Source organism: Folsomia candida, unplaced genomic scaffold (assembly GCF_002217175.1).
Source record: "Folsomia candida strain VU population unplaced genomic scaffold, ASM221717v1 Fcan01_Sc001, whole genome shotgun sequence".
Lineage (NCBI taxonomy): Eukaryota > Metazoa > Arthropoda > Collembola > Entomobryomorpha > Isotomidae > Folsomia > Folsomia candida.
Genome location: NW_019091193.1, coordinates 10,740,800 through 10,766,673, shown reverse-complemented (window position 1 = coordinate 10,766,673; position 25,874 = coordinate 10,740,800). Strand labels below are relative to the sequence as shown.

General features: G+C 43.7%; 2 protein-coding genes across 2 annotated transcripts in view; both read right to left on the bottom strand.

Moving 5' to 3' along the window:
* LOC110842583 (nucleolar protein 4) overlaps nt 1-24,128 on the bottom strand; it is a 55,273-nt gene extending 31,145 nt beyond the window's left edge. The window contains exons 1-5 of the mRNA XM_022088359.2: nt 21,805-24,128; nt 21,510-21,577; nt 21,277-21,386; nt 5,224-5,361; nt 4,726-5,124 (exon numbers count right to left, since the gene is read on the bottom strand). Coding sequence (XP_021944051.2) covers nt 4,726-5,124; nt 5,224-5,361; nt 21,277-21,386; nt 21,510-21,577; nt 21,805-22,409 — 1,320 coding nt within the window. The 5' untranslated portion in view covers nt 22,410-24,128. The remainder of the gene's footprint in view (nt 1-4,725; nt 5,125-5,223; nt 5,362-21,276; nt 21,387-21,509; nt 21,578-21,804) is intronic.
* Nucleotides 15,486-17,580, bottom strand: LOC110842582. Its single transcript, XM_022088358.2, has 5 exons — nt 17,402-17,580; nt 17,237-17,341; nt 16,895-17,169; nt 15,876-16,788; nt 15,486-15,781 (listed from the first exon to the last, which is right to left on the bottom strand). Exons 1-5 carry the CDS (start codon nt 17,402-17,404, stop codon nt 15,542-15,544), a joined length of 1,536 nt encoding a protein of 511 aa, XP_021944050.1. The 5' UTR covers nt 17,405-17,580; the 3' UTR covers nt 15,486-15,541.
* Nucleotides 24,129-25,874: the final 1,746 nt, after the last annotated feature.

Sequence of the window (25,874 nt, the reverse complement as noted above, 5' to 3'; positions counted from 1 at the left end):
GTCACAAGCCGAGTTACATATAAATATACACATACGTAGTACTCTTGGTGTATGCATGTACACACTTATGCAATACTATTTCATGGCTTCTTAGTTTTTTCTTCAAAAACCCAACCAAAGATACAAAAACGCGTGTGAGTCACTTGGTTTTAGAAAAAATACAGATGCCGAGCCAGAATGGCTGAGCTAAAGCCACCAGCATAGCTGCGACGAGGGACACGAAATTGGAGATAGTCAAGAACTTTTTGCACTCAAATTTGCGCCTTGTATTACTGACTGGAATGTGAAGGAAAGATTGGGATTTGGATCTAAAAATGTTGTAAAGGAGGTGCCAAAAGGTATCACTTTCGTTGTCGTCGCCAGGTTGGACTGTTTCGTCGGTTACATATAATTCCACACCCCCAGCTCATCTCTTCCAAATACCAACCATCGTTATTTGCAGCATCCACTTTGGTCCAACAATCCCAACAATCTATAATAACTACACAAACAAGACTGTCAAGAATTCAGGGTCCACCTTTCTTTTAAAAACAAGACTTTGACTGCAACCATTCCGATCCAAGTATGGATAAACCCATTCGCATAAAGCCGTCGTGTTCTCCGCTAGATTGGAATTATAACGAACTGGTTTTTCAAATCCCTCCTGCCAACTTCCAGCAGCCTTAAGACTGAGTTAACCGTGTGCTAAGGATCTGTTGTTTTCATCTACCTCAAACCAGCCCCAAAAACTCGTAGCAACATGTTCCAACTTCTTGCATTGTAGTCTGTGCTCCTACCAAAATTCTTGAATCACTCACTACAACGTTCACCAGAACGGTACAGAAATTACACCATTTTATTCCAGAATGGTTAAATTAAGAATCTCGGCAAACTAAATCATTCTAACAGACCAAATCCCCAAAATACATCTTATTCTGTTGGCAATAGTTGGCATCATGCACGTACGAGGGGTCCAATTAAACAATCCCCTCGTCAACAATTAGAAGCGCAATGTTTACATCTTAGACAAAGCGTTGTCGGTTTTAGTTGGAAAGAACTTAAGTAAATTGAGGTTGGGACCAATTATGTCCCAAAGAATAGCACTTCAGTCACATTTCTATGCATTGGCAATCCCAGTAAAAGTCCTCCTTTTAATTAATTCACCTCGTCGACGTCGACCATCCAAGTAAAGAAACAACCGGCAAAGTAACTCCAACATATCTACGTTTATAAGATATAGCCTTTCGTACCATTTGTAGCTCGTTGACGAATTATCGATTAAATCTTTCCCTCTCTCTCTTTCTACAGTTAATTTAGTGTTATTTATCAATAACAATTTATTCATGAATTCCACTCTGTGGTTGACTTTCTCTTTTCGCTAGGTCTTATAAGTACGCAGATAGTAACACTTGTATTCTCAAAATTGTGGGATTACTACAACCACGCAATAACCAATGTACGCATGCATTTGGTTTTATGAACCCATGACGATTTCCCATCGTTAAAAAAGAGTAACAATAGAAGACGAAAGTTGCATAATATTCGAAAGCGTAAGAGGGGAACAGAACCCAAGGTCATGCGTATGCATGCACCTCCATGAAATAAAGATGAGCAGGAGGAAGGGAGAAGAAAGAGTGGATACGTGTTTGCATACAGTTGTTGAGGCGTGCACACGATTTACTTTTTGGGTTTCTTTAACTTTTAGTTTTCTCCATTTCGAGCAGAAGGAAGTCATTCGTTTGCACATCGGGCTGGCAGGAGGGCAGCAATTTCAGCATGCCCGCATTATTCCCATTAGGATTTTCAACCTTGCGAGTCGCATGGTGGTGGTGAAAGCTGGAGAGAGTGGAATTGCAGAGGAGAGAGAAAGAGAGAGACGACGAGGAAGGCAACAGGTATCCAATTTCACTGGGAGTGAGCCTCTCTCTCTCCGCCCGGTGGTGGTGGTGGTGGTGTCACTCCTCCTCGGCCACTCTCACTCGCAGTTTCGCTTTCTCTCCTTCCATTCTTCTCGTGCTTTCTTTGCAAACCCGCTTTCTTTTCCTCCCACGACTGCTTTGAAATCAGAAATGATTTGCGTCCTCGCTCTCTCTCTTTCCTTGTCTGGGGGAAGTGCAGTAATGGCTGATTCTTTTCTAGAGATAGTGTTCAAGTGGTAATCTCGGGTGGTTCTAATCTCCAGAACAGTAGTTGTCACCTCCGCTCTCCTCCTTCCTCCCATTGTGAATGCCTGGTTAAGCAAACGCTAATGAAAAATTATGGACTTCTCCTCAGTCTAACAAATGCCCATTTGTTTTACATTAGCTGAAATGTAAAATATGATTTTTATAACTATGCATTTACGTATCTCTGTGCTGCCTTGTTATGAACGAAGTATGTGACTATTTTCCAGTAGTTAAAAAAATTCTTTCGTCAGAAAATTTACTACGAGCAGTGATTATTAGTTATCATAAAATGGCATTATGTCACCATGTGTTGGATCGTACATATACATGTATATTTTTTGTAAACAGTGTCCGTCTTCGCTGAACAAGAAACTGTACGTGGACGTTTGTCCTGGTCACATTCCCAATTTTTGGTGGTGGTGGATCAATATTGGTGCAATGACAATATCAAATAAAGTTCCCTTCCACGGGCAGTTACCACCCTTTATTGCTTATCCTCATATCATCGAGTTGCTTTGCCCTTTTCAGTATTTTTGGTGGAGAAGATGTGCCTTTGGAATTATTAGACCCATTTCGTTTCCTCGACCTGATATTTGACATTTTCATGTGTCTGACTCAGACTGGAGAAGAAAGGCGTACCACTTTATGCCATTCGATCACCACCGTGGGGTTGCTCCGGAGAAAGTGAATGGTGGGTGATGATGAGAATGAGAACTCCTGGCAGACAGCAATCAGGATAGAACAGACTGCTGCAGCCTGTGCACTAATAAGTACGTCGCGTACACCTTACTTGCATCCTCAGCAACAACTTGTATAGACGACGCCAAGTAAAGTTTTCATCATTCTATTATTTTTCGCGTTGTTATTAACTCTGCGTGTGTGCGCTTTCACCTTTCTTTCTCTGCCCAATATTAAAAATGGCGAAGAACGATGGATGGATGGAAGGGATGCATTGATAGACATGGCAAAACCGTTGGGGCTTCGTTGTATGTCTCCAGACGAAGAAAATGCGTCGAAAAATGTAACAAATGTACATAATGAGATTGCATATTTGTAATCCAGATGGAATCTCTGCTTCATAATTATTTTGTTCGTACGCTTTCCATGTTTCTGCTCTGCGTACCTGTGCTTTTCAATGGACATTATACGTACTTGAGGGGGCGGCGGAAAGAGGGAATTTGTCCTCCAGCAAACCCGATGAGATTTTGCTCGGAAGGCGAAACGGGAGCGAGAGAGGAAAATGCTTTTTTCACCGTCGACTTGCTGGACTGGAGAGAAGGAGGAGGACGAACGATCATTTGCAATTAAATAAAGTGGTGGCGGTATGGTGGTGAGGACGAGAAGGCGTAGTCAGGAGATGAATGACTGCTGTTCCTACTCTACATATGAGCAACACTTATTACCGTCAACCTCCTCATCGCCATGCACGTTAACTAGTTGCTATTGCCAGACCAGGTCTCTGGCAATGAGGACGGAATGGACGACCAAAGCACAGAGCTACCTTTTGGCTTGTCGTCCTCCTCCTCGCCGTCAGTCTCTCTATCATTAGATTGAATTCCGCATTACCATCATCCATGACCATCACATCAGTCAGCTTCTGTCGTCGCTGCAGCCAGCCACCCCTTCACTACTGCCACCATCCCGACATTTCGGGGATAACACTACACCACATGAACACGCCATCCCACTCATTTCCTCACATTTGGCAAAGTGGGAGTTACGGAGGGAGAGAGAATGAGAGCAGCAGCCAGCAGCTTTGGTGGAAAGTTCTCAACATCCGTCCATATTATTACTTTAGTGAAACGCGTATTTGTATAGCTTCCACGGGAGAGAAAGTAAAGAGAGAGAGAGAGAGAGAAATAGGAGAGGGAAACCATCCTCCTCCAGCCATGTAGTAGTTGTCCTCCCTTTTTGGTTGAAGGTTGGTGTACCAAAGTCTGGTACAGCCAGGACAAACTCTAATGTCCTGGCTGTCACACAGAATTTCCACGCGTTCGCCTGATGAGCACGAAACTTTATATGTTTAATGATAGTCTCTCCTTCTCCGTGGTTTCCTGGTAGCAGTCGCAGCAGCAGCAGCAGTGAAGGGAGAGAGATTATCGCTACCACGCCATGCCACGTTTCTACTTACTCTCTCGCTCTCTCTCTTCGCTCCCATTCCCATATTTGCCTAGTCCGACTGCTGCGGCTCTCCCGTTGGAGCGAGAGAGAGAGAGGGAGAAAGGTGAATTCTGCTTAGTGCGAGCAGTTGGGAAAGTGGAGCAGGAAAATGAGGAGGAAAAGGGGCTGCTGTTGGAATGCTTTTAGATTTTTCGTGAAACTCTACTCTCGACTCTGCTCCTGCTGCTGCTTTTCCCTGTCACGACTTTGCTCTCTCCTCATTTGTGCACATCACTCCGCTCGTTCCCTTGGCGGTGGTGGTTAGTGGGGATAAAAAAGTGATGGGAGATATGAATTAAGTGAGGAGCGCTTGGCCAACGCGAGTCTTGATGCGAGCAGTGCAGCCTTACTCTTGCTGGCGAAAGTGTGGGAGAAAGCAGGCAAGATAAAATGAGAAAGGATCCGGGTGAGCTCAACTTACCTCATCAACATGCTCATCTTGCGTAGATCCATCTCCGCCGCCGTATGTGCTGCTTTGTTTCCTCTCCTCAGCAAACTCATCATGCGCCAGGTAGCTTGGCAGCAGCGTCCTTCTCGTTGTTGTTGTTGAGAAGGGAAGGCTGCTGAAATTAATATCAAACTCTGACGGTGGACTCTTTTCAGAGTAGGAGGAGATCGGTGGCGTGCTCGCGGGATCCGTGGCAATTGGGCTGAGAGGTGAAAGAGACCTGTCAACTGCAAAAATTTTACTCAGGCTGCCCCCACTACTTCCCGTGCTTGTCGATTCGATCCCAGGGCTCCCTCGCTTCTGACATTCGGTGCACTGGAGTAGAAACTTGGTTACGGCTTCTCGTGGAAGAAATGCGTACTTTTCCGTGATCTGTATTGATTTATATATGTAATGCATTCAAGTAATTTCAATTATAATGGTAAATTCATCAGCATGAGTATGTAAGTCAAATCATTACGTAATACTCACCGCTCTATACGTACGCTTCTGTCCTGCATGCTTCCCATTCTTTGCTTCGGTTTCAACATGAACCATGTAGATGATATCAAAGAAATATTCTACGACAGCGACACGCTTGAAAATTGGCTTGTCCAAACCGGAGCCATCCTGAAATAGAAAATAAGATTAGACATTTTATTACTGATTAACAAACTGCTAAACAAATTGTAATGTATTCCTACACAATTTGCAGGAACAAGAACATCATAAAAAGACTTTGTGAACAAAGAGAAAGTGTGCGGAGATGGAAAGTTCATATCGGGGCGCCACCTAAGCAGCGGACGATCAACCCCTCAGAGGGAGAAAAAGGAAGAGAAAGTCTCGACCATCACGGTGAGAAAATCAAGTGCGTGTGCTTTCCCCTTCCGCCGGCATAGATGGAGATCAGACGATGTCAACAGACTTACGGAGGTCTCCATTGTCACACTTGCAAATGAATTCGCCATAATAATAATCATGCAAGCTTGGCACATACATATTTATGCCACTTTTTGAGTTAATTGTATTCATGGCACATATTTTGTGCGTTTCTTTAAACACAGTTGAATTGGTTTAAGTTCTGGAAAATAATTTATAGAAAAATCTTATATTTACTTTTGCTTAAAATTACTGAATAATTTCAACTTATGATAAGGTTCTTATCATCCTTATAAATATTTCATATAGATGTGTATTTACAGATGTATCTATTTTGCACACTGCTAGCTATATGGCTTTTATTTATATAAATATGCACAAACTCGTAGTGGAAGGAAATAATAATAAAAGGTGATGCATACATCATTTGCCTGCCGAAAGGTTAAAGCTCACAAGGGAGTCAACGAGCAGAGAAATGGCAGGATGATTTTATTCTGATCTGGAAGACTGAGAACGGCAACATCATTGGACAAAGTTTTCCTTTGAAAGAAAGAAACAGAAAGAAAGTGGAGAAAGTGAGAGCAAGTTGAGTCTGCGATTTTATGGAGTGAATGGAGACCCGTTTTCAGATCAAGTGGGGATTCAACAGGTGGAGACTCGCTCTTAGCAAATAACGCATGCAGTCTATATACATATACAAAATATGCGTCCTCCACCAGGACAAACGTACATCATTCATTCCCATGTTTTTTGCATGTCAGCACAATCATATAGCATTCCGCATTTCATCCTCACAGCAATCTTAATATAAATCTTATTCGTTTTTCTTATTAAATGGTCTTCCTGAGTTTGTAAAATTTGTATCTAAAAAAATATAATAATATAATAGATGACTTTAAATGAGTTAATCTATAATTCCTTGATATATGCATTACCCTTGAGATGAACCGCTAATTATAGTAAAAGTATCAACCACTACCATCCACGGATTTTATGTAGATGGATGACGAGGAGAGCGAAAAACCGGCCCAAAGTGAAAGCAATATGCGTGTTGCCTATAAAATCTTCAGCGTTACGGAATTCCATCATCATCACATCAAGCAGAGTAGGGTAATAAACAAATCATGGTTTTACTGCCACCTAATCAGCACCCGAAAAAGTCCATAATGATAAAAATGAATTCTGAACTTTTAAGCGCGAGGAGAGAGAGCACTTAAACCTGAACTCGAGCCGTCTCTAAGCGAGAGTGAATCTGCGGTGGGAGGAAAGTAATGCTGGGTGGAATCTGCACCGCAGTCTCCGACCGGTCTTTGTGCATTATTAAAAGCGTGAAATATCTTTAAGGAGCGGGAATAAGTGGGAGAAAGTAATTTAAGTCTGTTTTATGCCTCCGAGCTTCAAGCAGAGAGAGAGATCATTGCAGGTGGTGGTGTGAACTGTGTCCTTTTCTCTTCAGCGATATACACGCTACTCGAAGGTCTGGGCCAGACGTTCGAAAAGCCTGGATATATGCCACCCCGCTTTTATTACATTCCGCCTATTCCACCATCCACCACGACCGTGCTCTGCCTGGCGTTTTAATCTATCACCGAACCGACTCTCTCTCTGGAGAAGATGGCTCGATTTTATTTCCTCCGGCACTTCTCCATCGACACAGCCAGCCACCGACGACCCTAGATCTTTCCTTGTTTGTATCAAATCACAGAGTGGAACAGAAGGCTACACACATACATCCAGGAGGAGACTGCAGACAGAGGTTTGGGATGCGAGGGTTGGGATAGTTTTATTACATTTGGGATGCAGGTTTCAGTTTCACTGCAGCTATTCCCTCTGGAAATGAGGAAAAAGAGGCGGGGGCGACAAACTCAGGGATAAGTTTCAAGATTTTTCCCTCTCTCTCTCTCTTCCTCTACCTTATCGGAGTACAGGTTTCGAGTTTAGCCAAAGTTTAGCCCCACATCTTGGGAAGGACGACGACGGCCAGGAAGAAACAGGAAGCTTTAAGGAAACGGGAGGTAGCTAGATAAACTACATAGTCTGCCCGACGAGAGGAGCTCCCCCTCGTCCTGGGGAAGAGGTTTGTTAATCAGTGAAAGCTGAGGGCATTCGAGTAAGGAAAAATTGGTTCAAGTGGTCGTTCTCGCTGGCTTGATGAGTCCCAACCTTCCAATTAGCTTCCGGCTAGGTTAGGTTAGACCTGTCGTCGAATGTGGTAGGCAATAACTTGGTTTTGGGTCTGTTTTACTAAATCCTCCCAGAGTCTGCTCATTTCATTTTTTACACTTGTTCGCCCTCGCTTTCTCTCCCATGCCAATAATGAGGATGTGCAGGTGCGTAATCCCGGCATCTGTAGCTTGGTTTTCAGAAATACGGTCGGTTGTTTTTCTGGCCAACCAGAGCGAAAGATGGGAAGGAAGATGGTTGGTGGGTTGCTCTGTTATTTTGATCTCAATCCCTCTCTCTCTCCTGCTGCTTCTGACTACAACAGCCTCCAGGAACAACAGAGACTCACTTTCCCTGATGCTCTCTCCCACCATCCACCCAACCAGCCAGCCAGCCAAGCAACCCGACAATTCAATCCGGGATGCCCTCATCTTACTTTCCCTTCTTTGTGTCGTCCTGTTCCGAGCAAAGTCAACCTGGTTGTTGGTCCCCGTCGTCCTGCTTTTGCTGCTGGCTGGCAACTTGCCTTCAGCCAGTTTCCATCTTCATTACCCAGAGTGCCAGGTTGGGCCATGACTGGATGGTTGCTTGGCTAGGTGGACAGACAGACGACCTCATTTTATTAGCAATAAGGTTTCCACATTTTCACCATTAGGAGAGCTAAATGTTTCACTGAATCACTGAATCATGAACTGGGACGTGCTTTCTCTCTTATTCTCCCGTTCGACGCAAATGACACCCTGGAGTTTTACCAAAAATCCTGGCTCCATGTTCAGCACAAAATGTTCCTATTGCGGGCCAAACAACCTTCCAGACCGAAAAGTTGGTGGGCAGCAGAAATAATGACGTCTCCTTAAATCAGTAGTCGCCTCTCACTTCAAAAGCCCACGAGATGATGGTTCCTTGTAATATTCACCATTTCACTAATTCCTAATTCTCCAAGGACAAATTCTGATTTTGAACGATTTCATGGTTATTATTATTATTATTATGAGAATAGAAAAACTATTCCTCCTGAGACCAATTGATAGTCCAACTCCTTTCAAAGGAAGCATGTATTCGCACAAGTTGGTGGAGAAAGCATAAGCATTTGCCCTCCGCAAGTTCCTACTGCACCTTTCAAGGCGGGAGATACCTACAATAGGAGAGTTCATCAGGATAATTATGGCTTATGAAACATTCCGCCGAGCTTGCCAAGAAGGAGATTGGAACGGAAATTAATCGACAACAAAACTGTGAATTTCCGACCATTTCTTTGAGCTAATGGCAACGACATTGTTTCCCTCCAGAACTAAAATATGAAGAAGGGGAACCTCTGTTTTCTCGGGCGAGATGTATATTGTAGATACGTATGTACGTAGCACACGAACAAATTCTCCCTTGTATAACAGCACTATATACCTGTGAATGCACGTACATATCAGGCCTGACGAACGGATAGACAATTAACCAAACTCTTGTTGAGTCTGAAACACTCATTACTTATATTTAAGGTTGCAGTCAAAATGGGACAATTCAATTGGGCAAATTAGTCCGTTACTGGGGACGATGAGGAGGTCTCACCTGTGCTTTCCAAGAGGAAATCCAGCACTGTCTGGCCAATAATTAGATTTTCGCCTACACAGTCGCATAGAACATCCAATTTCACCCACCTTCACCATGCTACCCGATAATCCTACCGCATAATTTCAACATGTTTTCCCTCCACCTTTCCTTTCCTCTCTCCCACTTGCTCTCTTTATCTCGGACACCAATATCCTCTGCTATCCGTTATGTAACAGGTTTACCGACTGGCTGACTAACTTATAAGCTCTCATATTCCGCAGGAGCGGGTATCAAGCTCCTAATTTGTAACACGAAATCTAATCGTATTAACAGGATCAGTCCATCAAGAAAGAAAGTGAGAAAGACAAAGGGTATTAGCAAGCAGAGGCATCGCGGTATGATGCCCCATACTTTCACTTCACTCGAAACACGGTGGGCATCAATATTCTCAGAACGTTATGCAGAGGGAGAAAGTTCCTGCTACTTTTGCTCTGCTGCTGCTGCCACTCGAAGCCATTTATTACGAGTCTGGGACGACGTATATCAACGTCATTATTGGAGAGTGGTTTGACTTGGTCTAAAGGTAGAGCAACTACTCCTCGTTTTCAGACTCCATCACTGCCAGAGTCATTACGGGATTACAAACCACCAACCAGCCATATGTACATGTATGCATTGATAGACTTGATATACGTATACACGAATTTATGTCACTTTCCCACTCGGTCCAGCCCAAATGAAATGAGGGCTGTCAGGACCTAAATTCCGATATGATTATACCCCTTCCGTCCAGCCATCATGACAGGCAACATAAGAGATATGATCGAAATCCATTTCGTTATATCCAACATAATCCATAATATGCGTGAAAATTTCGCATTTCTAAATTGTAATTGATAAAGTGACAGCTTTAAAGACCTTAAGCAGAAGTTCAATTGAGTTATTTGACAATGAACTTGATCTGTCACAGAACTTGTAATTAACCAAGATTCTATCCAACCTCGACAATCATGAGTGATTCACTTCAAAAGACATCATCAATTATTTTGGAGCAACCAGAAACAAATCGGATCACATTTCGGGCATGACTGACACCATTCCAGTTGAAGTGCCTACTCAACAATCATAAGATCTAATTTGATTTGGGAGTCGGCGTATGTATGTATACTGTGGAAAGCCCAATGCAGTAAATGCATATAGCACTTTCAATATCGGGCGAGCCACACATTGTGATATATGCCCTTCTAATACATTATACTTTCTTTAAGAAAATTTTAACCACGTCAAAATGTAAACTGTTCCAAAGAGCTCTGGTGAAAGCGATATACTGTTCTCCATATTAGGCATGCATATCGTATATTTTAGGTACTAAAAAGTGCAGCAGTGTAAAACTGCGGCGGTGAAATTCATCCATAAATGAATACAAAGGGCGAGAAAAGTCACGACCAGGCCGGCTTAAGTGAGGGAAAGCGGGGCAAAGGGGAAGAGCCGGAGGAAGGAGAGGACTAAGCAGGACGGTTTTATTTTATGCACACACCACCGCCGCCAAGCCAGCCAAGGAAGAAGTCAGCCTAATGGGAGTCGAAGACAGGACATGAACACGACAGGGGGATCGCGGCCAAGAGCAGAGGAAGTCGATATTTTGGCTTTTCCTGTCAACTTCACACGAATAATACGTTGACAGTTTTCCACTTTCCTTCGTTGCCTTGCTTTCCCTGCTCCATCAGCCAGCCACTCATCTCCTCCTCCTCCTCACCACGGACTACGCCATCGTCTCCGCCACGACAACCAACGCTGCTCCCCACTCATTACTCCTTCCCACACACAACAATTGTTCTTCTCCATCATCCCAGCTCCCGTCTCCCGTTTCACCCGTACGTCCTCCATCCCATGAAGATACTATAAATATTTTCCAGCATGATGATGATGATGATGATGACGATGTGGAGCGACGACGACGACGACGGCGGCGGCAGTGGTGGCGGCGGATGGATGGATGGATGGATCACCATGGTTGTGTCCCCCTCACTTTTGGCAAGGATTATTAGTCCCTTCCGAGCTAAAACCAGAAATTACTTTGAGCAGACTGTGAGAGGAGCTAAGTGAGTTTGAGTTACTCATTTTGGAGAAGAGTAAAAGCATTCTCAGAGTGAGACGACGGCAGAGAACACACGAGTTTGGTTTGATTTTGGCGTGGGGCTGCTGAGAATAAAGCTCTCTCGCTCTCTTTCTCTTGTGTCTGGTCGTCGTCCCGGTCGGTGCTAGAGGTTCCCCGCCTATTCCATTTCACAGCCACACGAAACTTTCTCTTCATTAGATTAAAAGAAAGAGTGAAGTGTTCAGTATGGGTCGGAAGTGGAAGTAGCGTGCACCAGGGAATTGATAGGCGAAATAAGAGCAGAGTAATGATATTGAACCGGCGGTGTGTTCTTCCAACCAACCACCGCTAACCAACCCACCACTCCATCCATCCACCCATCAATTCCTGGTTCGTGGTGGTCTCCTTCCTCGCACTCGTTCCGTTGTTCCGTGGGAGGAAAGAAAGAGAGAAAGAAAGAGAGTCATCCAAGTGGACTTTTCCAGTCTCGCTCTCCCAGCAGGCACCGAGTCAAACTCGACTTCACCATTAAGGACTTATCTATTTACGGTGGTCCGTCGGAGCTCTTTGCACGACCAGTAGCAGCCAGCCAAACTCTTTCACTCTCTTTGCTACTCACACACAGAGAGAGAGAGAAAGGGAAATAAGGGCCAAATCTCCAACTGATAGGAAAATTATGGCAAACAATCACTAACGTCCATGCTGTGAAGTGAACTCAATGGGTTCCACAAGTCACCCTCATTCGATTTCCCCACCAACTACACCACCCATTACCGGGATGTCGGGACTTATTCACACTTTTCTGATTCCGATAATACTGAAGGGACGCCATGTGCAGCCAGCGAAATTACTTGTACGTAGTTGGCTGCAAAATTCGCATTATCAGAGTTGGAAAAATATTCTTTCTTGAATATGTACATACGTAAACCGTCTCCATCTACGAAATGGTTAAGAATGTAAAAATACTTGCGTGGCGTGAACGTGCAAGTAAGAGAACTGACAATTATTATTCCGAATCTTTTGTCCGTCGCAGATGACAGTCTGCATGGTCTAATGATGCCGGAAATCATTTGGCCATGTGGCTATTCTTCTTTCTAAATATATCGATTCATAGTCACCCCACATACCTACGACTAATGATGGTCACCAGAATGCGGTAGCTTGGATATCCAATCTCGACGACAGATTTGTCACCATCGATGAAATGAAAGACAGGGGATACGGTTCAACATTTATAATACATCATCCAACCATCTATCAACTCATCTGCAGCAGATCACCAGCTTCTACAGTGGACCGCTACTCGAATGCATAGTACTTATGAACCAGTTCATACATACATATATAGGACGAAGGTTGATTAAGAATTGCCTAAAAAATTAAATTAACACAACTCCGTGCATTCCTTTTATTAGAAGATTCAGACAAAATCATGCTGATCTGTAAAGTTCTGCAAGTTTTGCGTAATTCACTCTCACAGTGTAACAAAGTGTCCTGTAATAACTCCCCTTTTGAACTTGCTATTGCAAGGGATTTGACCCCTTCTGTTTGTAACTACATGCTTTGAAAATGGGCACACGCTGCATGGTTCAAGGGTGTCATTCGATGTCAGGAACTCTGAAATATGATCCTTCACGTATTTTGTTTTCGGAAGGAAGAAAAAGGACGCGACGTTCGACTTGAGATCGCCTCCTCATCCTCTTACATACGTCGTGGCATTATTGGCCTCTCGCACAGAGTGTAGCACAAGAAAAGTGCTCATGACGGGATGAATGACTTGCTTCCACTTTGTACATTTGTATAGGGCTGGCAGCCTGGCGTTTCCTCGTACCATTTGCTAACCAGCAAAGTGGTAGTGAGGGGCAATTATTGCCCGCATGGAGTGGAAGTAGCAAGACAGATGGAAGATAATGAATTAAGAAAGAAGAGTGGAACCAACCAGGAGACGGAGAGAAATTGACGGGGAGGGAGCGAGGAAAATAAGGAAGTGTTCCGAATTTTCATTTGTATTTGGTGGTGGTGAGGGTCACCCTTCTTCCCTTCTGGACCAGACCAAGTGCAAGCAGGGCGAGTGAAATATATTTGACAGAGAAATAAGGCACATGTCGACATGACACACGTTTGCTCCTATAATTAGGTGCTACGGAAAGACCGGTTGATAGCCAATCCAATAATCCACCCGAGAGTGGAGACCCAAAAAGAAGACCACAACCAAGCAGCAAAACGCTCCATGGTGAAATGGTGGCTCCCGACAGATTCATCCTTTGAGTTCATATCATTTCCAACAACCAACTGGATGGGCTTCCTCCTTCCACCCGCAGGCCCATATCATTTGCAGCGCATCACTTGCCGCACTACTCAAAGTCCGAACCCGACTGACTCTTCTAGGACATAGAATTTCTAAATTGGATCTTGAGGGCAATATTACTCCAACCTACATAGTGTATAACTCAAATAATGTCCCTCGTGCCCCCATGAAAAAAAAACATTAAAATGTGATGTAACATAAATCAGAAAAATAAGTGATTGCAGTGCTGCAACTACCACCATCATCGAAGTCATATTGATATGATAATCAAGGCAAGATTTATGCTCCCCTACACAATATACGAAGGGGCGAGTTGTCATTGATGCTGTATACCAGCAGCTAATTTGCCTCCCACCTAGTATGACACCACTACTGGACAAGATATGCTTGCTGCATTGATTGTCTATGGATGTGATATGGTCAAGTTATGAGTATAGCTGTAACAATAGTCCAGTAAATAAATAGGAAAGGGAAGAACGTCGCATTACAAAGTGAGAACCGGACTGGCTGTTTGGTGACAATGAAGCTGTCCAGCAGAGTCCAGATGTCAACTACAACTACGACGACGACAACATTGTGTGTGTGTGCCAAAGAAGTCCAAGTTGGATGAAAGAGGATTGGCTGGTTGCATTGGAAATCTGTGATACGAGACTCGGAGCAGTAGAATGCAGAAGCCCAGAAAGTGAGAATGTAGTAGTGATGGTGGTTGAAATTAGTTATTGGCATCTTGGCTAAAGGCCGGGAGAAAGCCGCCACTCGACATAAAATGACCATAAGTCCTTTTATTTCGCATTGCTCAATCTTATCTCACGTTCTTCACTTTCAGTTGACTTGAATCTGCACTAAGAATTCCTTTCATGTTCCGGGTGGTAAAAAGGAAATTGTCGAAACATACGAGACCAATGTCCTGCTAAAACCGGACTTTGCACCAATCACCATCAACCGTTCTTCTCCCGGATCTCTATCTCTCACACTCTCTCTGTCCGTCCGTGTCTTTCTCGTCTCGACTCCATTTGTTGGGTTGAGATCAACCCGTCCCAATCGGGCTCTTTCTATCCATCCACTTTTCATCCCAACAGAATTTCACTTTAAAGCAGCCATGTAGTATTTCCTCAATAAAGAGGTTACGCACTTTAAATGCAGCCACATTGCTACGAGACCGTACCACCGCCTCCTCTGCATGATTTCACCGAAAACCCTCCTGTTATTATCTATAGGACAACCTGTTACCCATGATTGCCTCCTCGATTCTGGTTCAGATCGAGTGCTACATATTACATTAATTACCAGGCGTGTTGAAGGCTTCTCCTCGCACGCCAAGCTGGTTTTGGTACGTGATTATGGTGGGAGCGTTGAGGCTAAATGCTGCATAAAAAATTTATTGGCCCTCCCGGACAAATTGTAGGTGTGAAATTATTTCATTGCATGAGTAATTTCGGTAGTATATTCGTGTTCGTGTGGGTTGTTGGATATAAATCCAGAGTCACGAGCACGAGGAAAGGAGACTTTGTGTGCAATCAGCATTCAGTGAACGCTGATGACGGTAATCCCACCGGAGCTGAAGAGGAGTGTGTCGGAAGAAGAAATGGTACGCTGGGTGTGTGTGTCAGCCTTGGTTCACCGTTCTTAAAGGCAAAACGGATGGGGAAAAAGGCCAAAAAACAGAGCGAAAGGCTCAAGAAATAAGAAATGGGTTTATTCTTTGTGATGATGAAGAAGTGTCATGTCGCATTATAATTAAGCATATAGGACACAAATAAATATAAGTAACAGTGGTTTTATTATATTTTGTAATAGTTGATAACACAAAATATAAGTTATGGTCTCTCAACCTTTTCAAACCATTCGGTTCGCTCCTTAAAGTCTCCACTATGACACACAAATGGAGGTGTGAAGTAATTCACCGGGTTGGGTGCGTCGTTGTCGAATATGATGAAAGGTCCGGCCTCGCCTAAATCATACGCCTTCCTTGCCAAATCCTTGTGGATCCTTATCCCGTAGTCTTGGTTTAAAACTATTACGTCTGATGAGCTGTCTGCCATACCGAACAACATGTGCTATAATTAAGAACAAAATAAAACAATTTACAAATTACTACCAGACATAATAGTAAATATGATTTGGCTAAAATGTAAATCAACAAAATCTTACAATATAGTAACTCTCGACCAACTCAGCCTCATCTTTGTCCTTCATGGGTAGAGCTATGCATTCGAATATGCGCCGGTTGTTGATGTAGGTGTCACGTACGGGTGAAGGTCGGTCTATGGGGTGGATGCGTGCTCTAGGTGGACCTGATGCGGAATGGTTTCCGAAATACCATTCTTTTTCTTTTATAGTGGAGGATTGTTCGGAGAGTAATTCCCACACTTCTTGTTCCGATTTGCCGACAATCATTCGCTCATCAATACAAACGAAAAGATAAAACACGTTCTGCAACATGCTGCGGCGATACTCTAAATTTTTTTGGTTAACGTTTGGGTCTTCGTTATATTTTTCACGTTGTTGACGTAATTCTGCTGCGTATACCATAGGGTCCTCTCTTCGTAATTCCTGTTCTAATTTGTGCTTTCCGGACAAATTTGCTTTTCGATGTCTTTTCACAAAACTTTCAGCATGAGCATAGTTTATCAAGTGGGGCTTATCTGAATTAACACCATTATCCATAACATAGTGAGATGTTAAACGTCGAGGTGACCCTGGTTTCTCACAAAGTTTCCACACTATTTTGTCAACCGACACGTCTGACCCGGCTTCTTGCAGTTTTGTGGCTATATCTTGGCGTGCAATCCGATTAGGCAATGAACCAATGTCAAGTAGTACTTGATAGTGAGGTTCATTCACGTCACGCAGTTCCGCTTCGGTCACATGTCTGATTCGTGACACTATTTGTTGTTGAGTAACAGCAGCAGCAACAGAAACAGCATCAACAGCATCTAATTGAGACGATGGTAGGCGACTTTGTTTGCGGATCTTGGGTGGTGGGGTATGGTTTGTGATAGTTCCAAGTGGTCGTCTTGATTTGGAAACTTCTTGGTCGGAGGGGTCGTTTTTGTGAAGAACACTGTAATAATAAAATAAATATCGGACTATCATCACATTTGGAAAATTCCGCACGAACATTGGCGCTAGATCATAATATTTGGGTATTTATTGTTTCATTTATTTACTTCTTTCTTAAAACAATCTTGCTACTTTGGCCCCTTGTCTCATTATCATTAAATTGACGACTCGATTTTACAATAATTCCTGAGCGTCCCAATGTCTTCACATCACCATCATCAAAGACGACCGTATATTGAGAACAATCTTGAATTTTGGAGATGGTTGCCTCACTGTAGAATCCGGTGACGAAATGTTTTGCCTCCACCGTTGCGCCGACTCGCCATGTTCCTCTCACCTCGTCCGAATTGACGGTAGCCACTAATCCGGATTTGAACAAAACCTGTTACAGATAGAGAGAGTATAAAAATTAAATTAAGCCACAATTAAATATTTTTATAATAATTTACCTTGAATTTCACGACTCGATCAACTTCCGTTATCTTTGCTTCACAAAATGCCCCCTTGAACTTTGCAGAGACTTCTGTCCCCTCGGTGAGGTAAGGTGAGTTATCCTACAAAACAAATTACAATTTTAGTTATTAGTTAATTAATAATTTAATTAATTAACTCACCATTATTACTTTGATATGGTATGACGACGAGCAGTAAATACCGCAGGTGGTTTATTAAACCCGGTTCATGTGGGGGCACTGTGATACCTCCACAGATGCATCCGTTGGTGGCTAAGCATGGTAACAACCCCTTGAGTATACATAGCCACAGCAATATTAGGAACAACTTGGAAATTACACGTCTCTCTCTCGTAGAATCTTTGGTAGTCTGTCCATATCAAACTCACCCAGAGTTTCTGGTCCACGTATGTCATCACAATAAGAACGTATTCTCTGAGCGATATTCATCTGCCAGCCAGCCAACAACAATCATTGTTGTGTTGTGGTGTGTGGGTTCGGATAATGGAAGCAGTGATGATGATGGTGGTTGAGGTTTCCTTGTAGAAGAAGCTTGCAAGGTGTTTCGGTTTTGTAGCTCGTGTAACAAACTGCTTCAGCTGGAGAGAGATGAGAGGAGGCTTTTTCCCTGTCGCAATTACCACTATGCTACAACCGGAAGGACCCAAAAAGACAGCACCATCATAAACCCGAGCCAGAACCATTATCAGGTAGACCCCCAAAATATTGCATAAAATACAACCAGTCACCATATCACTCGGCCGAGTTACTGTTAATGGTCGGTACTCGGCCATTAGCAAATTATGTCTTCAACGAGTGTGAGAGGAATACCAATACAAAAGTCAACTAGGTACATACATAGTCCATATATTGTAATATCGCATGATGTCCGTAGCAAATATTATTCAAGGTTTGGGGTGAAATATCTACTTGGTCCAGATTATCATATTTTCAAAAGTCTCAGCGAGAGGTTCTGCTGCTGGGCCGGGAGAACTTTGGCTGGCATTTGCGTTGGCATTTGGGCCGTGGAGAACTGGGTTTCCTGTGGACTTTCTCATGGTGGTTACCACGAGAGCGTCACTTCTTATTCTCCACCGACGAGCAAAGCTCAAGGAAGCGTGATTCCCATCTCTCAGCCCCACACTCCTCTTCATGAAACCGCATTGCATCACTCCAGCGCATCTCACTCTCTCGCACAGCAGTATGTACAATTTTCAAATTATTTGCAGCTGCTCGTATGTGTATACATAACATTATGTGTACGTACGTACTTCAGACTAGTTTCCACCTGTGTTTCTTGTAAATCTTTTGAATCTCTTCATTCAGTTGAACTTGAGGGGACTTGGATTTTGCGTGTCTCCCGAGTGTGTGGTTGTAACACGTCGTTTTCTGACAAGTGGTTGGCTAAAAAGTCTCAGTTAATAAGCCGATCGTATGTAATAATGTGCAGCATTATTATTATGAATGAAGCCCAAAGATTGGAACCCAAATCCGTCCATAAAATGAACCACAAAGTCGAAAATCGTATCCGATTTTGAGGCACACATCAACATATGGTATGTATGGTTGGTGTGGGCCTGTTGGAAACGTGCCGAGAATAATTTATGGTCATGGATCTCCGTTCCAGTGGTGTCGAATCACCACCACCAAGAGATTCTGTGATATCGGAACCTAAGCCTCGCGACTTTTCAGTTCTTGCGGGAGGGATGTATCATAATAATTCACATTCCCTGCCTGATCACATCGGCCCCAAAATGATCACATTGGGTGGAAATTGGGTAAAGTGCAACGTGTCATTATTGGTGGTGGCAGTGGACAACGCCTCTACAACACTCGTAGCAACAAGCCCATTATCTTTCGGGCTGATGAGATAGATGAAGGGCTTCCACGACCATTCATGAAATGGGCTGATTTTCCAACCCAGCGTCCCATGGTCACCCACACATATGGACACACACACACACATAAGTACATGAGATCATGCTGGACGAGATGAGAGAGAGGAAGGGTGAGTCAAACAACTCTGTCATTAATTTACTCGCAAGAAGCAATATCCGATTCAGCTAGGCAGGAGGGAGGACTGGAGAGAGGGCGAGAATGAGAACACAAAGGATGACAAGAGTGCGGACGGAGCGGAGAGTCGCAGTGTGGCGTTGTCCACTATAAATAAATTCCAGTTGAACCAGGAAGAACAACGAACAACGGTGATCTCTGGCCGGAGTCGGTCTACTCCTACTCTCCGTCTTGAACCTTTTCCCTCTTTCCCTTCCCCCGTCATAATAATAATACCACAGAGAGCGACGGACAGGGCGAGGAGGGATTATTTATTCCTGTTCTCGTACCATGATGACGGTGCGGTGCATCGTGGTCGGAGAAAGAGAGAACTTCATTTCGTATTCTCACAGCCTTCGATTTTTCATCAAGAGAGAGAGAGACGACACCCTCTCACTAGTCGCATTCGACATCCGTCGTCCCCATCTATTTACATTTACATCAGGGTAGCCCACCAAGCATCCTCCAGCTCGAATACAAGGGGGAAATAGCCCATGAAGGAAAATAGTTCACATAATCCTATGACAAATCCTTCTCTCAGATTTTAATGGACCGAACCTCTCCGTGTGTGGAGCTCAAGTAGTCGCAGCTAGATGAAGGTTAACTTGATTCATCCGTTTGACGAAATGATCCTTGACAAAAGTGACACTGTTCGCTATCTCGCATTCGAATGAGATGCAACTGAAAGGGAGAGAGACGAGCAAGTCTTTTTTTCTTTCTTTAAATCATCCAATTTGCCCCACAAAATTGGAAATTACAGACATCAAGCCCCCACTCCTGCGTCGAAAGGCTTCAAGTGCAAGTTCAAACAACAGTTCAGTTTTTGTTTACTCTTGGTGATTTAGATTTTGAACAAACGGTGGTTGATGATGTTGATCCAATAAGTCACAAAGTATTTTGAATATCATTTGCATGTTCATTGATGTCGACTATTACAACAGATACTTAATATACGCCGTCATGATGATGTGATGCAAGTGGGGTAAAAGTAATAGCAAATGCATTCAGCTTCTGTTGTAAGTAAGAGGTGAGATTGGCGTCAGCTCCAGACCCGAATGACAACAATTTTACACACCTAAATACACGTAACATCTTGCTCATGCTAATACAATGCTATGCACTTTATGTACATATATTCGTGCATATTTTTTCACAGGCCGATTTCTCCATTTTGGCTCGGTCTCCGTCTGGGCCAAGATATTAGTCTGAAGTCACGACACTTTATTTGGGAACTCTTATTTGGAAAATCAAACCGGTTTTTGTGGACGGTTGTGAGGTGTCAAGGGATCAAAGAAGGGAACTAACAACTCGTGGTAAATAGGAAGTCCTTGTGTTGTTTGTAATGTGGGATCACCGCAAACCCGAGCATTCATGCAACTCTGCGTATATTTAGGTTCACAAAGGCCCACCGCCATCATCGACACCTTAAAGTGCTGAAGGCGCAGAGCAATAAAAAGATGAGCCGGTGGAGTGTGATGTGGAATCCGTCCCGTTAAACTCAAAAACAACTTTCTACATTTTTCGTCCGACTCTCGCTCACCAGACTTGGCCAACATATCCTAAATTCATTTTTGACTCCTTTTATTATCACTTAAGCCACTCAGGACTGGATAATAGGCGCACATACACATATTTTATTTAGAAGAATGCACCAGTAAAGTTTTTGCCTTAGATAATTTCGAGGTTTTATGTGCAGCGATTTTCTAGTTTATAAGGAGGATATCTACCTAAATGTCAGACTTTAAAGAAGCATTATGTATGTATAATCACTTTAACCTTATCGCTTCTATCTAATCTCTTAGCATCATAATTAGTTAGAGAAATTGAAGGATACTTTGCTCATGCTTGTTGGTGCGACATAAGTTTCTCAACAGATTGAAAATTTATGCACAGTAGTATTTTAAAACTAGTAAAAATCTAGAGATGCAATGGAATAATACATGCGTAAGAAGGCATGAAGGAAGAAAGAAAGGAAAGTGTCAAACCTTGACCGAAGTGGGGACGTAGAGATCAGGCTCATTCGGGACAAGATGTTGTAGTGTGCCACGCTCGTCCTTCACACAAAGCTGCCCAGACGGTGGTCCAATATGAAATCCTGGAATTTGTATGAAAACAAAGAGATTAATAATAAATTACCAGAGACAATGAGCGACGGGGAGAGAGTGAAGTCGAGAGAGAGCGAGGAGGGAGGGGGGACAGCAGTCAGGAAAAACTTTACCTTTGGCTTTAACCCAGAACCTGAACTTTGAGTTTTCTGCGTTATTTATCTCCTCTCCTTTCAGCGTCCTGTAAAATTTCAGAGTTACGATTAGCACTTGCATACCCAAAATAATTTAAGACACAAGTGGGTGGCGGAAGTTTGTTTTTAACTTATTGAATGTATGTATGTATTTTTAATGGTAAGGAGTGGGAAGGAGAATCACTGGTCTGTAGTAATCCAAATTAAGGACCAAAGGTCAAATGTATCAAATGTATTCATATCCATTTAAATAAATACATGTGTAGTTCATTACCTCACAATTCTATTGTATTTCTTCTTGGTGATTGTCTTGGTCTTGGCCGAATCTCCATAAGTTGAGAGGACCCAGGGTTGGAACACTTGGAACATCTCCTTCCGTGACAGCTTTGTGAGTCCTGTTGGAGGATGCATTTGCTGTTTTGGTTGCGTTGTGGGCTTTAACGGGCTCCCGGACTTTCTCTTGGACCCGGCTCCACTTCGACACTCCATTCCCCACACGGGCTTGTTTCTTCCTCCTTTGCTCAAAAGGCCTCCAACAGCAGCACCACTTCGAGTTGTACTGCTGCTGGTACTGCATGTTTGTTGTGGTTCTTCCTCACCTCCACCGGCGTCACCACTCACACACATCCGGTCAAGGTCAGTTTTTCGACATGTGTCGTCCCCTCCAAGAATGTTTTGGTGAATGCTGGGCTGAGTAGATATTAATCCATCTGTTTCTCTTTCCATTTCCATTTGATCCACGGAAGAAGGATTTGTTGTCGAGTTGTTGGAACTTTGAGTCGTCGAAGAGTTATGGTTGTTGCTCAATCCCGGAAATAGCGTGTCGATAGAGTATCGGGAACAAGCCCCGTCTCGTGAGCGGCGTGCACGGTCTCCCATCTCACGCCCTTTAAATGTTCAGTATGGAGAAAAACGAAGTATTACTAACTATACTTATCAACGTATCTATGAGAGTATGTGGCTGCTAAACTACGACAACACACTGACAGATTTTTGTGGAGTACAGTTCAATGCGAGAACAGATCAGAGTTTCTCTCCTGTCTCATTTGTCCCATCCGACGACCCGACGATACAAACAGGAGAAAGATAGACAGGAATCTCATCATGACAGGCAGCTCAGGAGTAGCGTCCATATAAATATACATGGGACATGTATCTATACCTACGTATAAACCAATCCAGGACGATGAAGAATGTTGAAATCTAGTTTTGGGCCGTCATAAATGTAACACTTTTTTGCACACAAGCAAGTAATGTTGTTAGACACGTTTTCACTCCACTTGAGTTCCCAAAACAAGAAATCTGTCCAGAAGCGTATGGATGGCGTTGATGAAATGAGCACACACGAAAATAAATGTGCTGTTGTTGCTCAAGACCAAAAAAGATGAGGAGGAGGCGAAGGAATGAATGTACCACTTAAAAAGCGATTCTTCCAAAATTGTTGATTGTGACTGGAACTGGTCGTCCTGCAACAGGATAAAGATGAATTGCCCTCAGCACAAAGTAATGGGAAACTGATTCAAATGTATCCATGTAGTTGGAAATTAGACACACCCGGCCGTGACAGTGACTAAAGTATAAGAACACACAGAAGTGATTTCAAATTTTTTTTACACATGCATCCCACATACGTCCTGAGCATACTCCTTTTCACAGTCGCACACACTGTGTATGTAAGCATACGTAACTTTGTGTGTTGGAGATGGAGAGGATTTTTTACATGTACAAACTTTTTGGTGCTGCTCGTTAACAGGATGCAATTGTCAACCAGAGCCAACCAACATCCATTCAGTCCAACAAAGACAAAGTTATATCATGGAAAATCTCACCACACAATTCAGCCAGAGCACATACATAACTCGTCCAAACACTTGTTACAATATTCAGTGCTTATAGTCGTGTCTCCGGCTTATGCCTCCTCTCGCTCAGGACCTCGACAACCAACACTCTTCGTCCGGCTATTAACAAATTACACATTCACTGATATTCCTGCATCCGCAGGACCGGAGCGAAACAAGAATTTCTCACGTTCCCTGCTTTTAACGTCAATTCGAGCACAATATCATCCAGCACGTCCACTGGTCTCACAACACAACAGGGGACCGGCTTGTGAATCTTGTTCAGATAACGACAATTTCGACAATGCTGATATGTAAAAACCAAACTAATGAACGGACTCCTCTTCTTCTTGCCGTCATCGTTACTAGCCCAGCAATTTGTTGAGTAGTGTGACTGTGTGAAAAATGAGACTCTTGTGACTGATATTTCTCGACGAGTAGTGGCAAACGAACTGTCCACCTCGGTGGCAAAATTATGTGTAATAAGAGAGTGAATGAGTGGGGGATGGATAGGCAAGAAAAGTGTGAAAGAAGAGTTGGAAGGTTAGAAGGACGTGCTGCAAAAGGCAGAAAATGCTCGTCCGCCTTTGGGATTTGGGATGATATTATTATGGATTGTAAATTGGGAATGGTTTGTTGGAGTATGGACATGGAAATGGGATGGAAGAAGTAAGGAAACACGAGTCAGAGCTGGTCTCCCCTTGGCAGAAGCAGTCGTGGTAGTATTAACATCCGACCGAGCTCCATGAATGGTATCAACGTACTGAGACAGAATCCTACCCTACAGACAAAACTGGTGGAAGTGGTGGAAGAAGGAGAGTTCTAACCTTGTTTCACAGACGGATGAACATAATGTAGCGGAATGGTTCGGGCCGACAGCAAAAACACTTGTTGGAACTTGTTACACACCAACCACCACGATAATTTTAGACAATTAGGATGCTTAGTAAAAAAAGTACTTATAATGTTAGGTCCAGAAATATACACGATGCCGGGGTTCACCATTTACATATCTGATTCCTGATAAAATCCATCGGCATCAGGTCCACAACGGGCCCTTTTCCTGTGCCAACATGCTTCTTCATACGTACATAACTAAATCGGTAGTATAACCCTTTGCGATCAGATACGCACGGATGCAAAATACATGAGCAATTCGTCTCATGAAGTGGTACGACGGAAAGAGCTGCATAATATGAGAAATTGTGGTTGAGGTTGACATTTCATTAGAAGCGATAGGATATCCTCTCTCTCAAATCCAGTTACAACCTCGACACCACCCAATCCTTAATTCGGTGCGGAGAGACAAGATAGATGGATAACAAGAAATTGAGTAAAAACTGAGAATAATCTCACCTTCGCGACTCTGACTGAATCACAACCGATTGGAAAGAGTTGGAATTCTTCTGGCCCCGTTGTTGGCAGTTGTGCTCCTCTCTCTCGCGGAGGTAGTTACGTATGCAGGAACGGTTGCGAAAGAAGGAGCTAAGGATGGTTTGAGTATTCTCCAGTGAGACGGATGGAGAAGTGTTGGTTGGCTAATAAAGGATAATGAGGTTGGAATGGAAGAGTTTTCCTTTCTCCTGCCTGTCAAACCAGCAGCTCTACTTTCTCCCCCAGTCTCCTTACCAGCCAGCTCTCCGTCCTCACTCACTACGGCAACCGTAATGGGAAGAGAGAGTCAAGGTATGGTGGATTTGTACGCTGCTATTATTACTACACTGCTGCCTCCTCCTCATCTATGTGTGTGCGTCTATAGGTTGCCTTGCCTGTCCGTGTGAGACAACGACGACGGGCCCAGCAATCCCGTCCCAACTGCCACTTGGTACTTTCACTTGGGTGAATTGGCATAGGAGAGAGATGTTGTTGGCACTTGGTTGGCGTTTTGGTTGACTCCAGACCACGACGGTCTCTGTTCCTGTCGCATGATCCGGATGGTTGGCACTCCTCCGACCAGTGGTGGTACAAGTGGGAGAAAGTAGATGCGAGTGGGAATGAATGTGGAGGTGGAAAAGGCGCAACGGACGGGACAAAAGCAGCAGCAGCAGATGCGGGTTCTCGTTCCTATCATCCAACTACTGCGACTCGTACAGTATTTCTGCCCCGGATACGCTGAGGATACGCTCACCCGCAAGACTCCAGCGAGCGAGGGAGACAAAGAAGCCGGTTCGTTGATTTTGGCTCACTCACTTGGTCCGGGTGCCAAAGAGCCAGGCCAAAGTGAAGGAGTGAGAGTTGTGTGGTTGGTGGGATAGAAATTGTAGCCACGTATCGTACGTACGGAGCAGGCAGATTGCTGCTGGTTGGGGAATGGTTATTCGAGAGAGGGAGAAAGTACGGCAGCATGAACCATGGAGACCAGTGTGGAGAAGATACCTTTCTACTCTCTTGGGCGAGAGTGGGAGAAAGAATTAGGTTGGCCTGGCTGAGACATGATGGTGGAAGTGGGAGAAATGCTGAATTCGGGGGTCTCGCTTCTTCCTACTCTCACTTCACGGACAAGTTT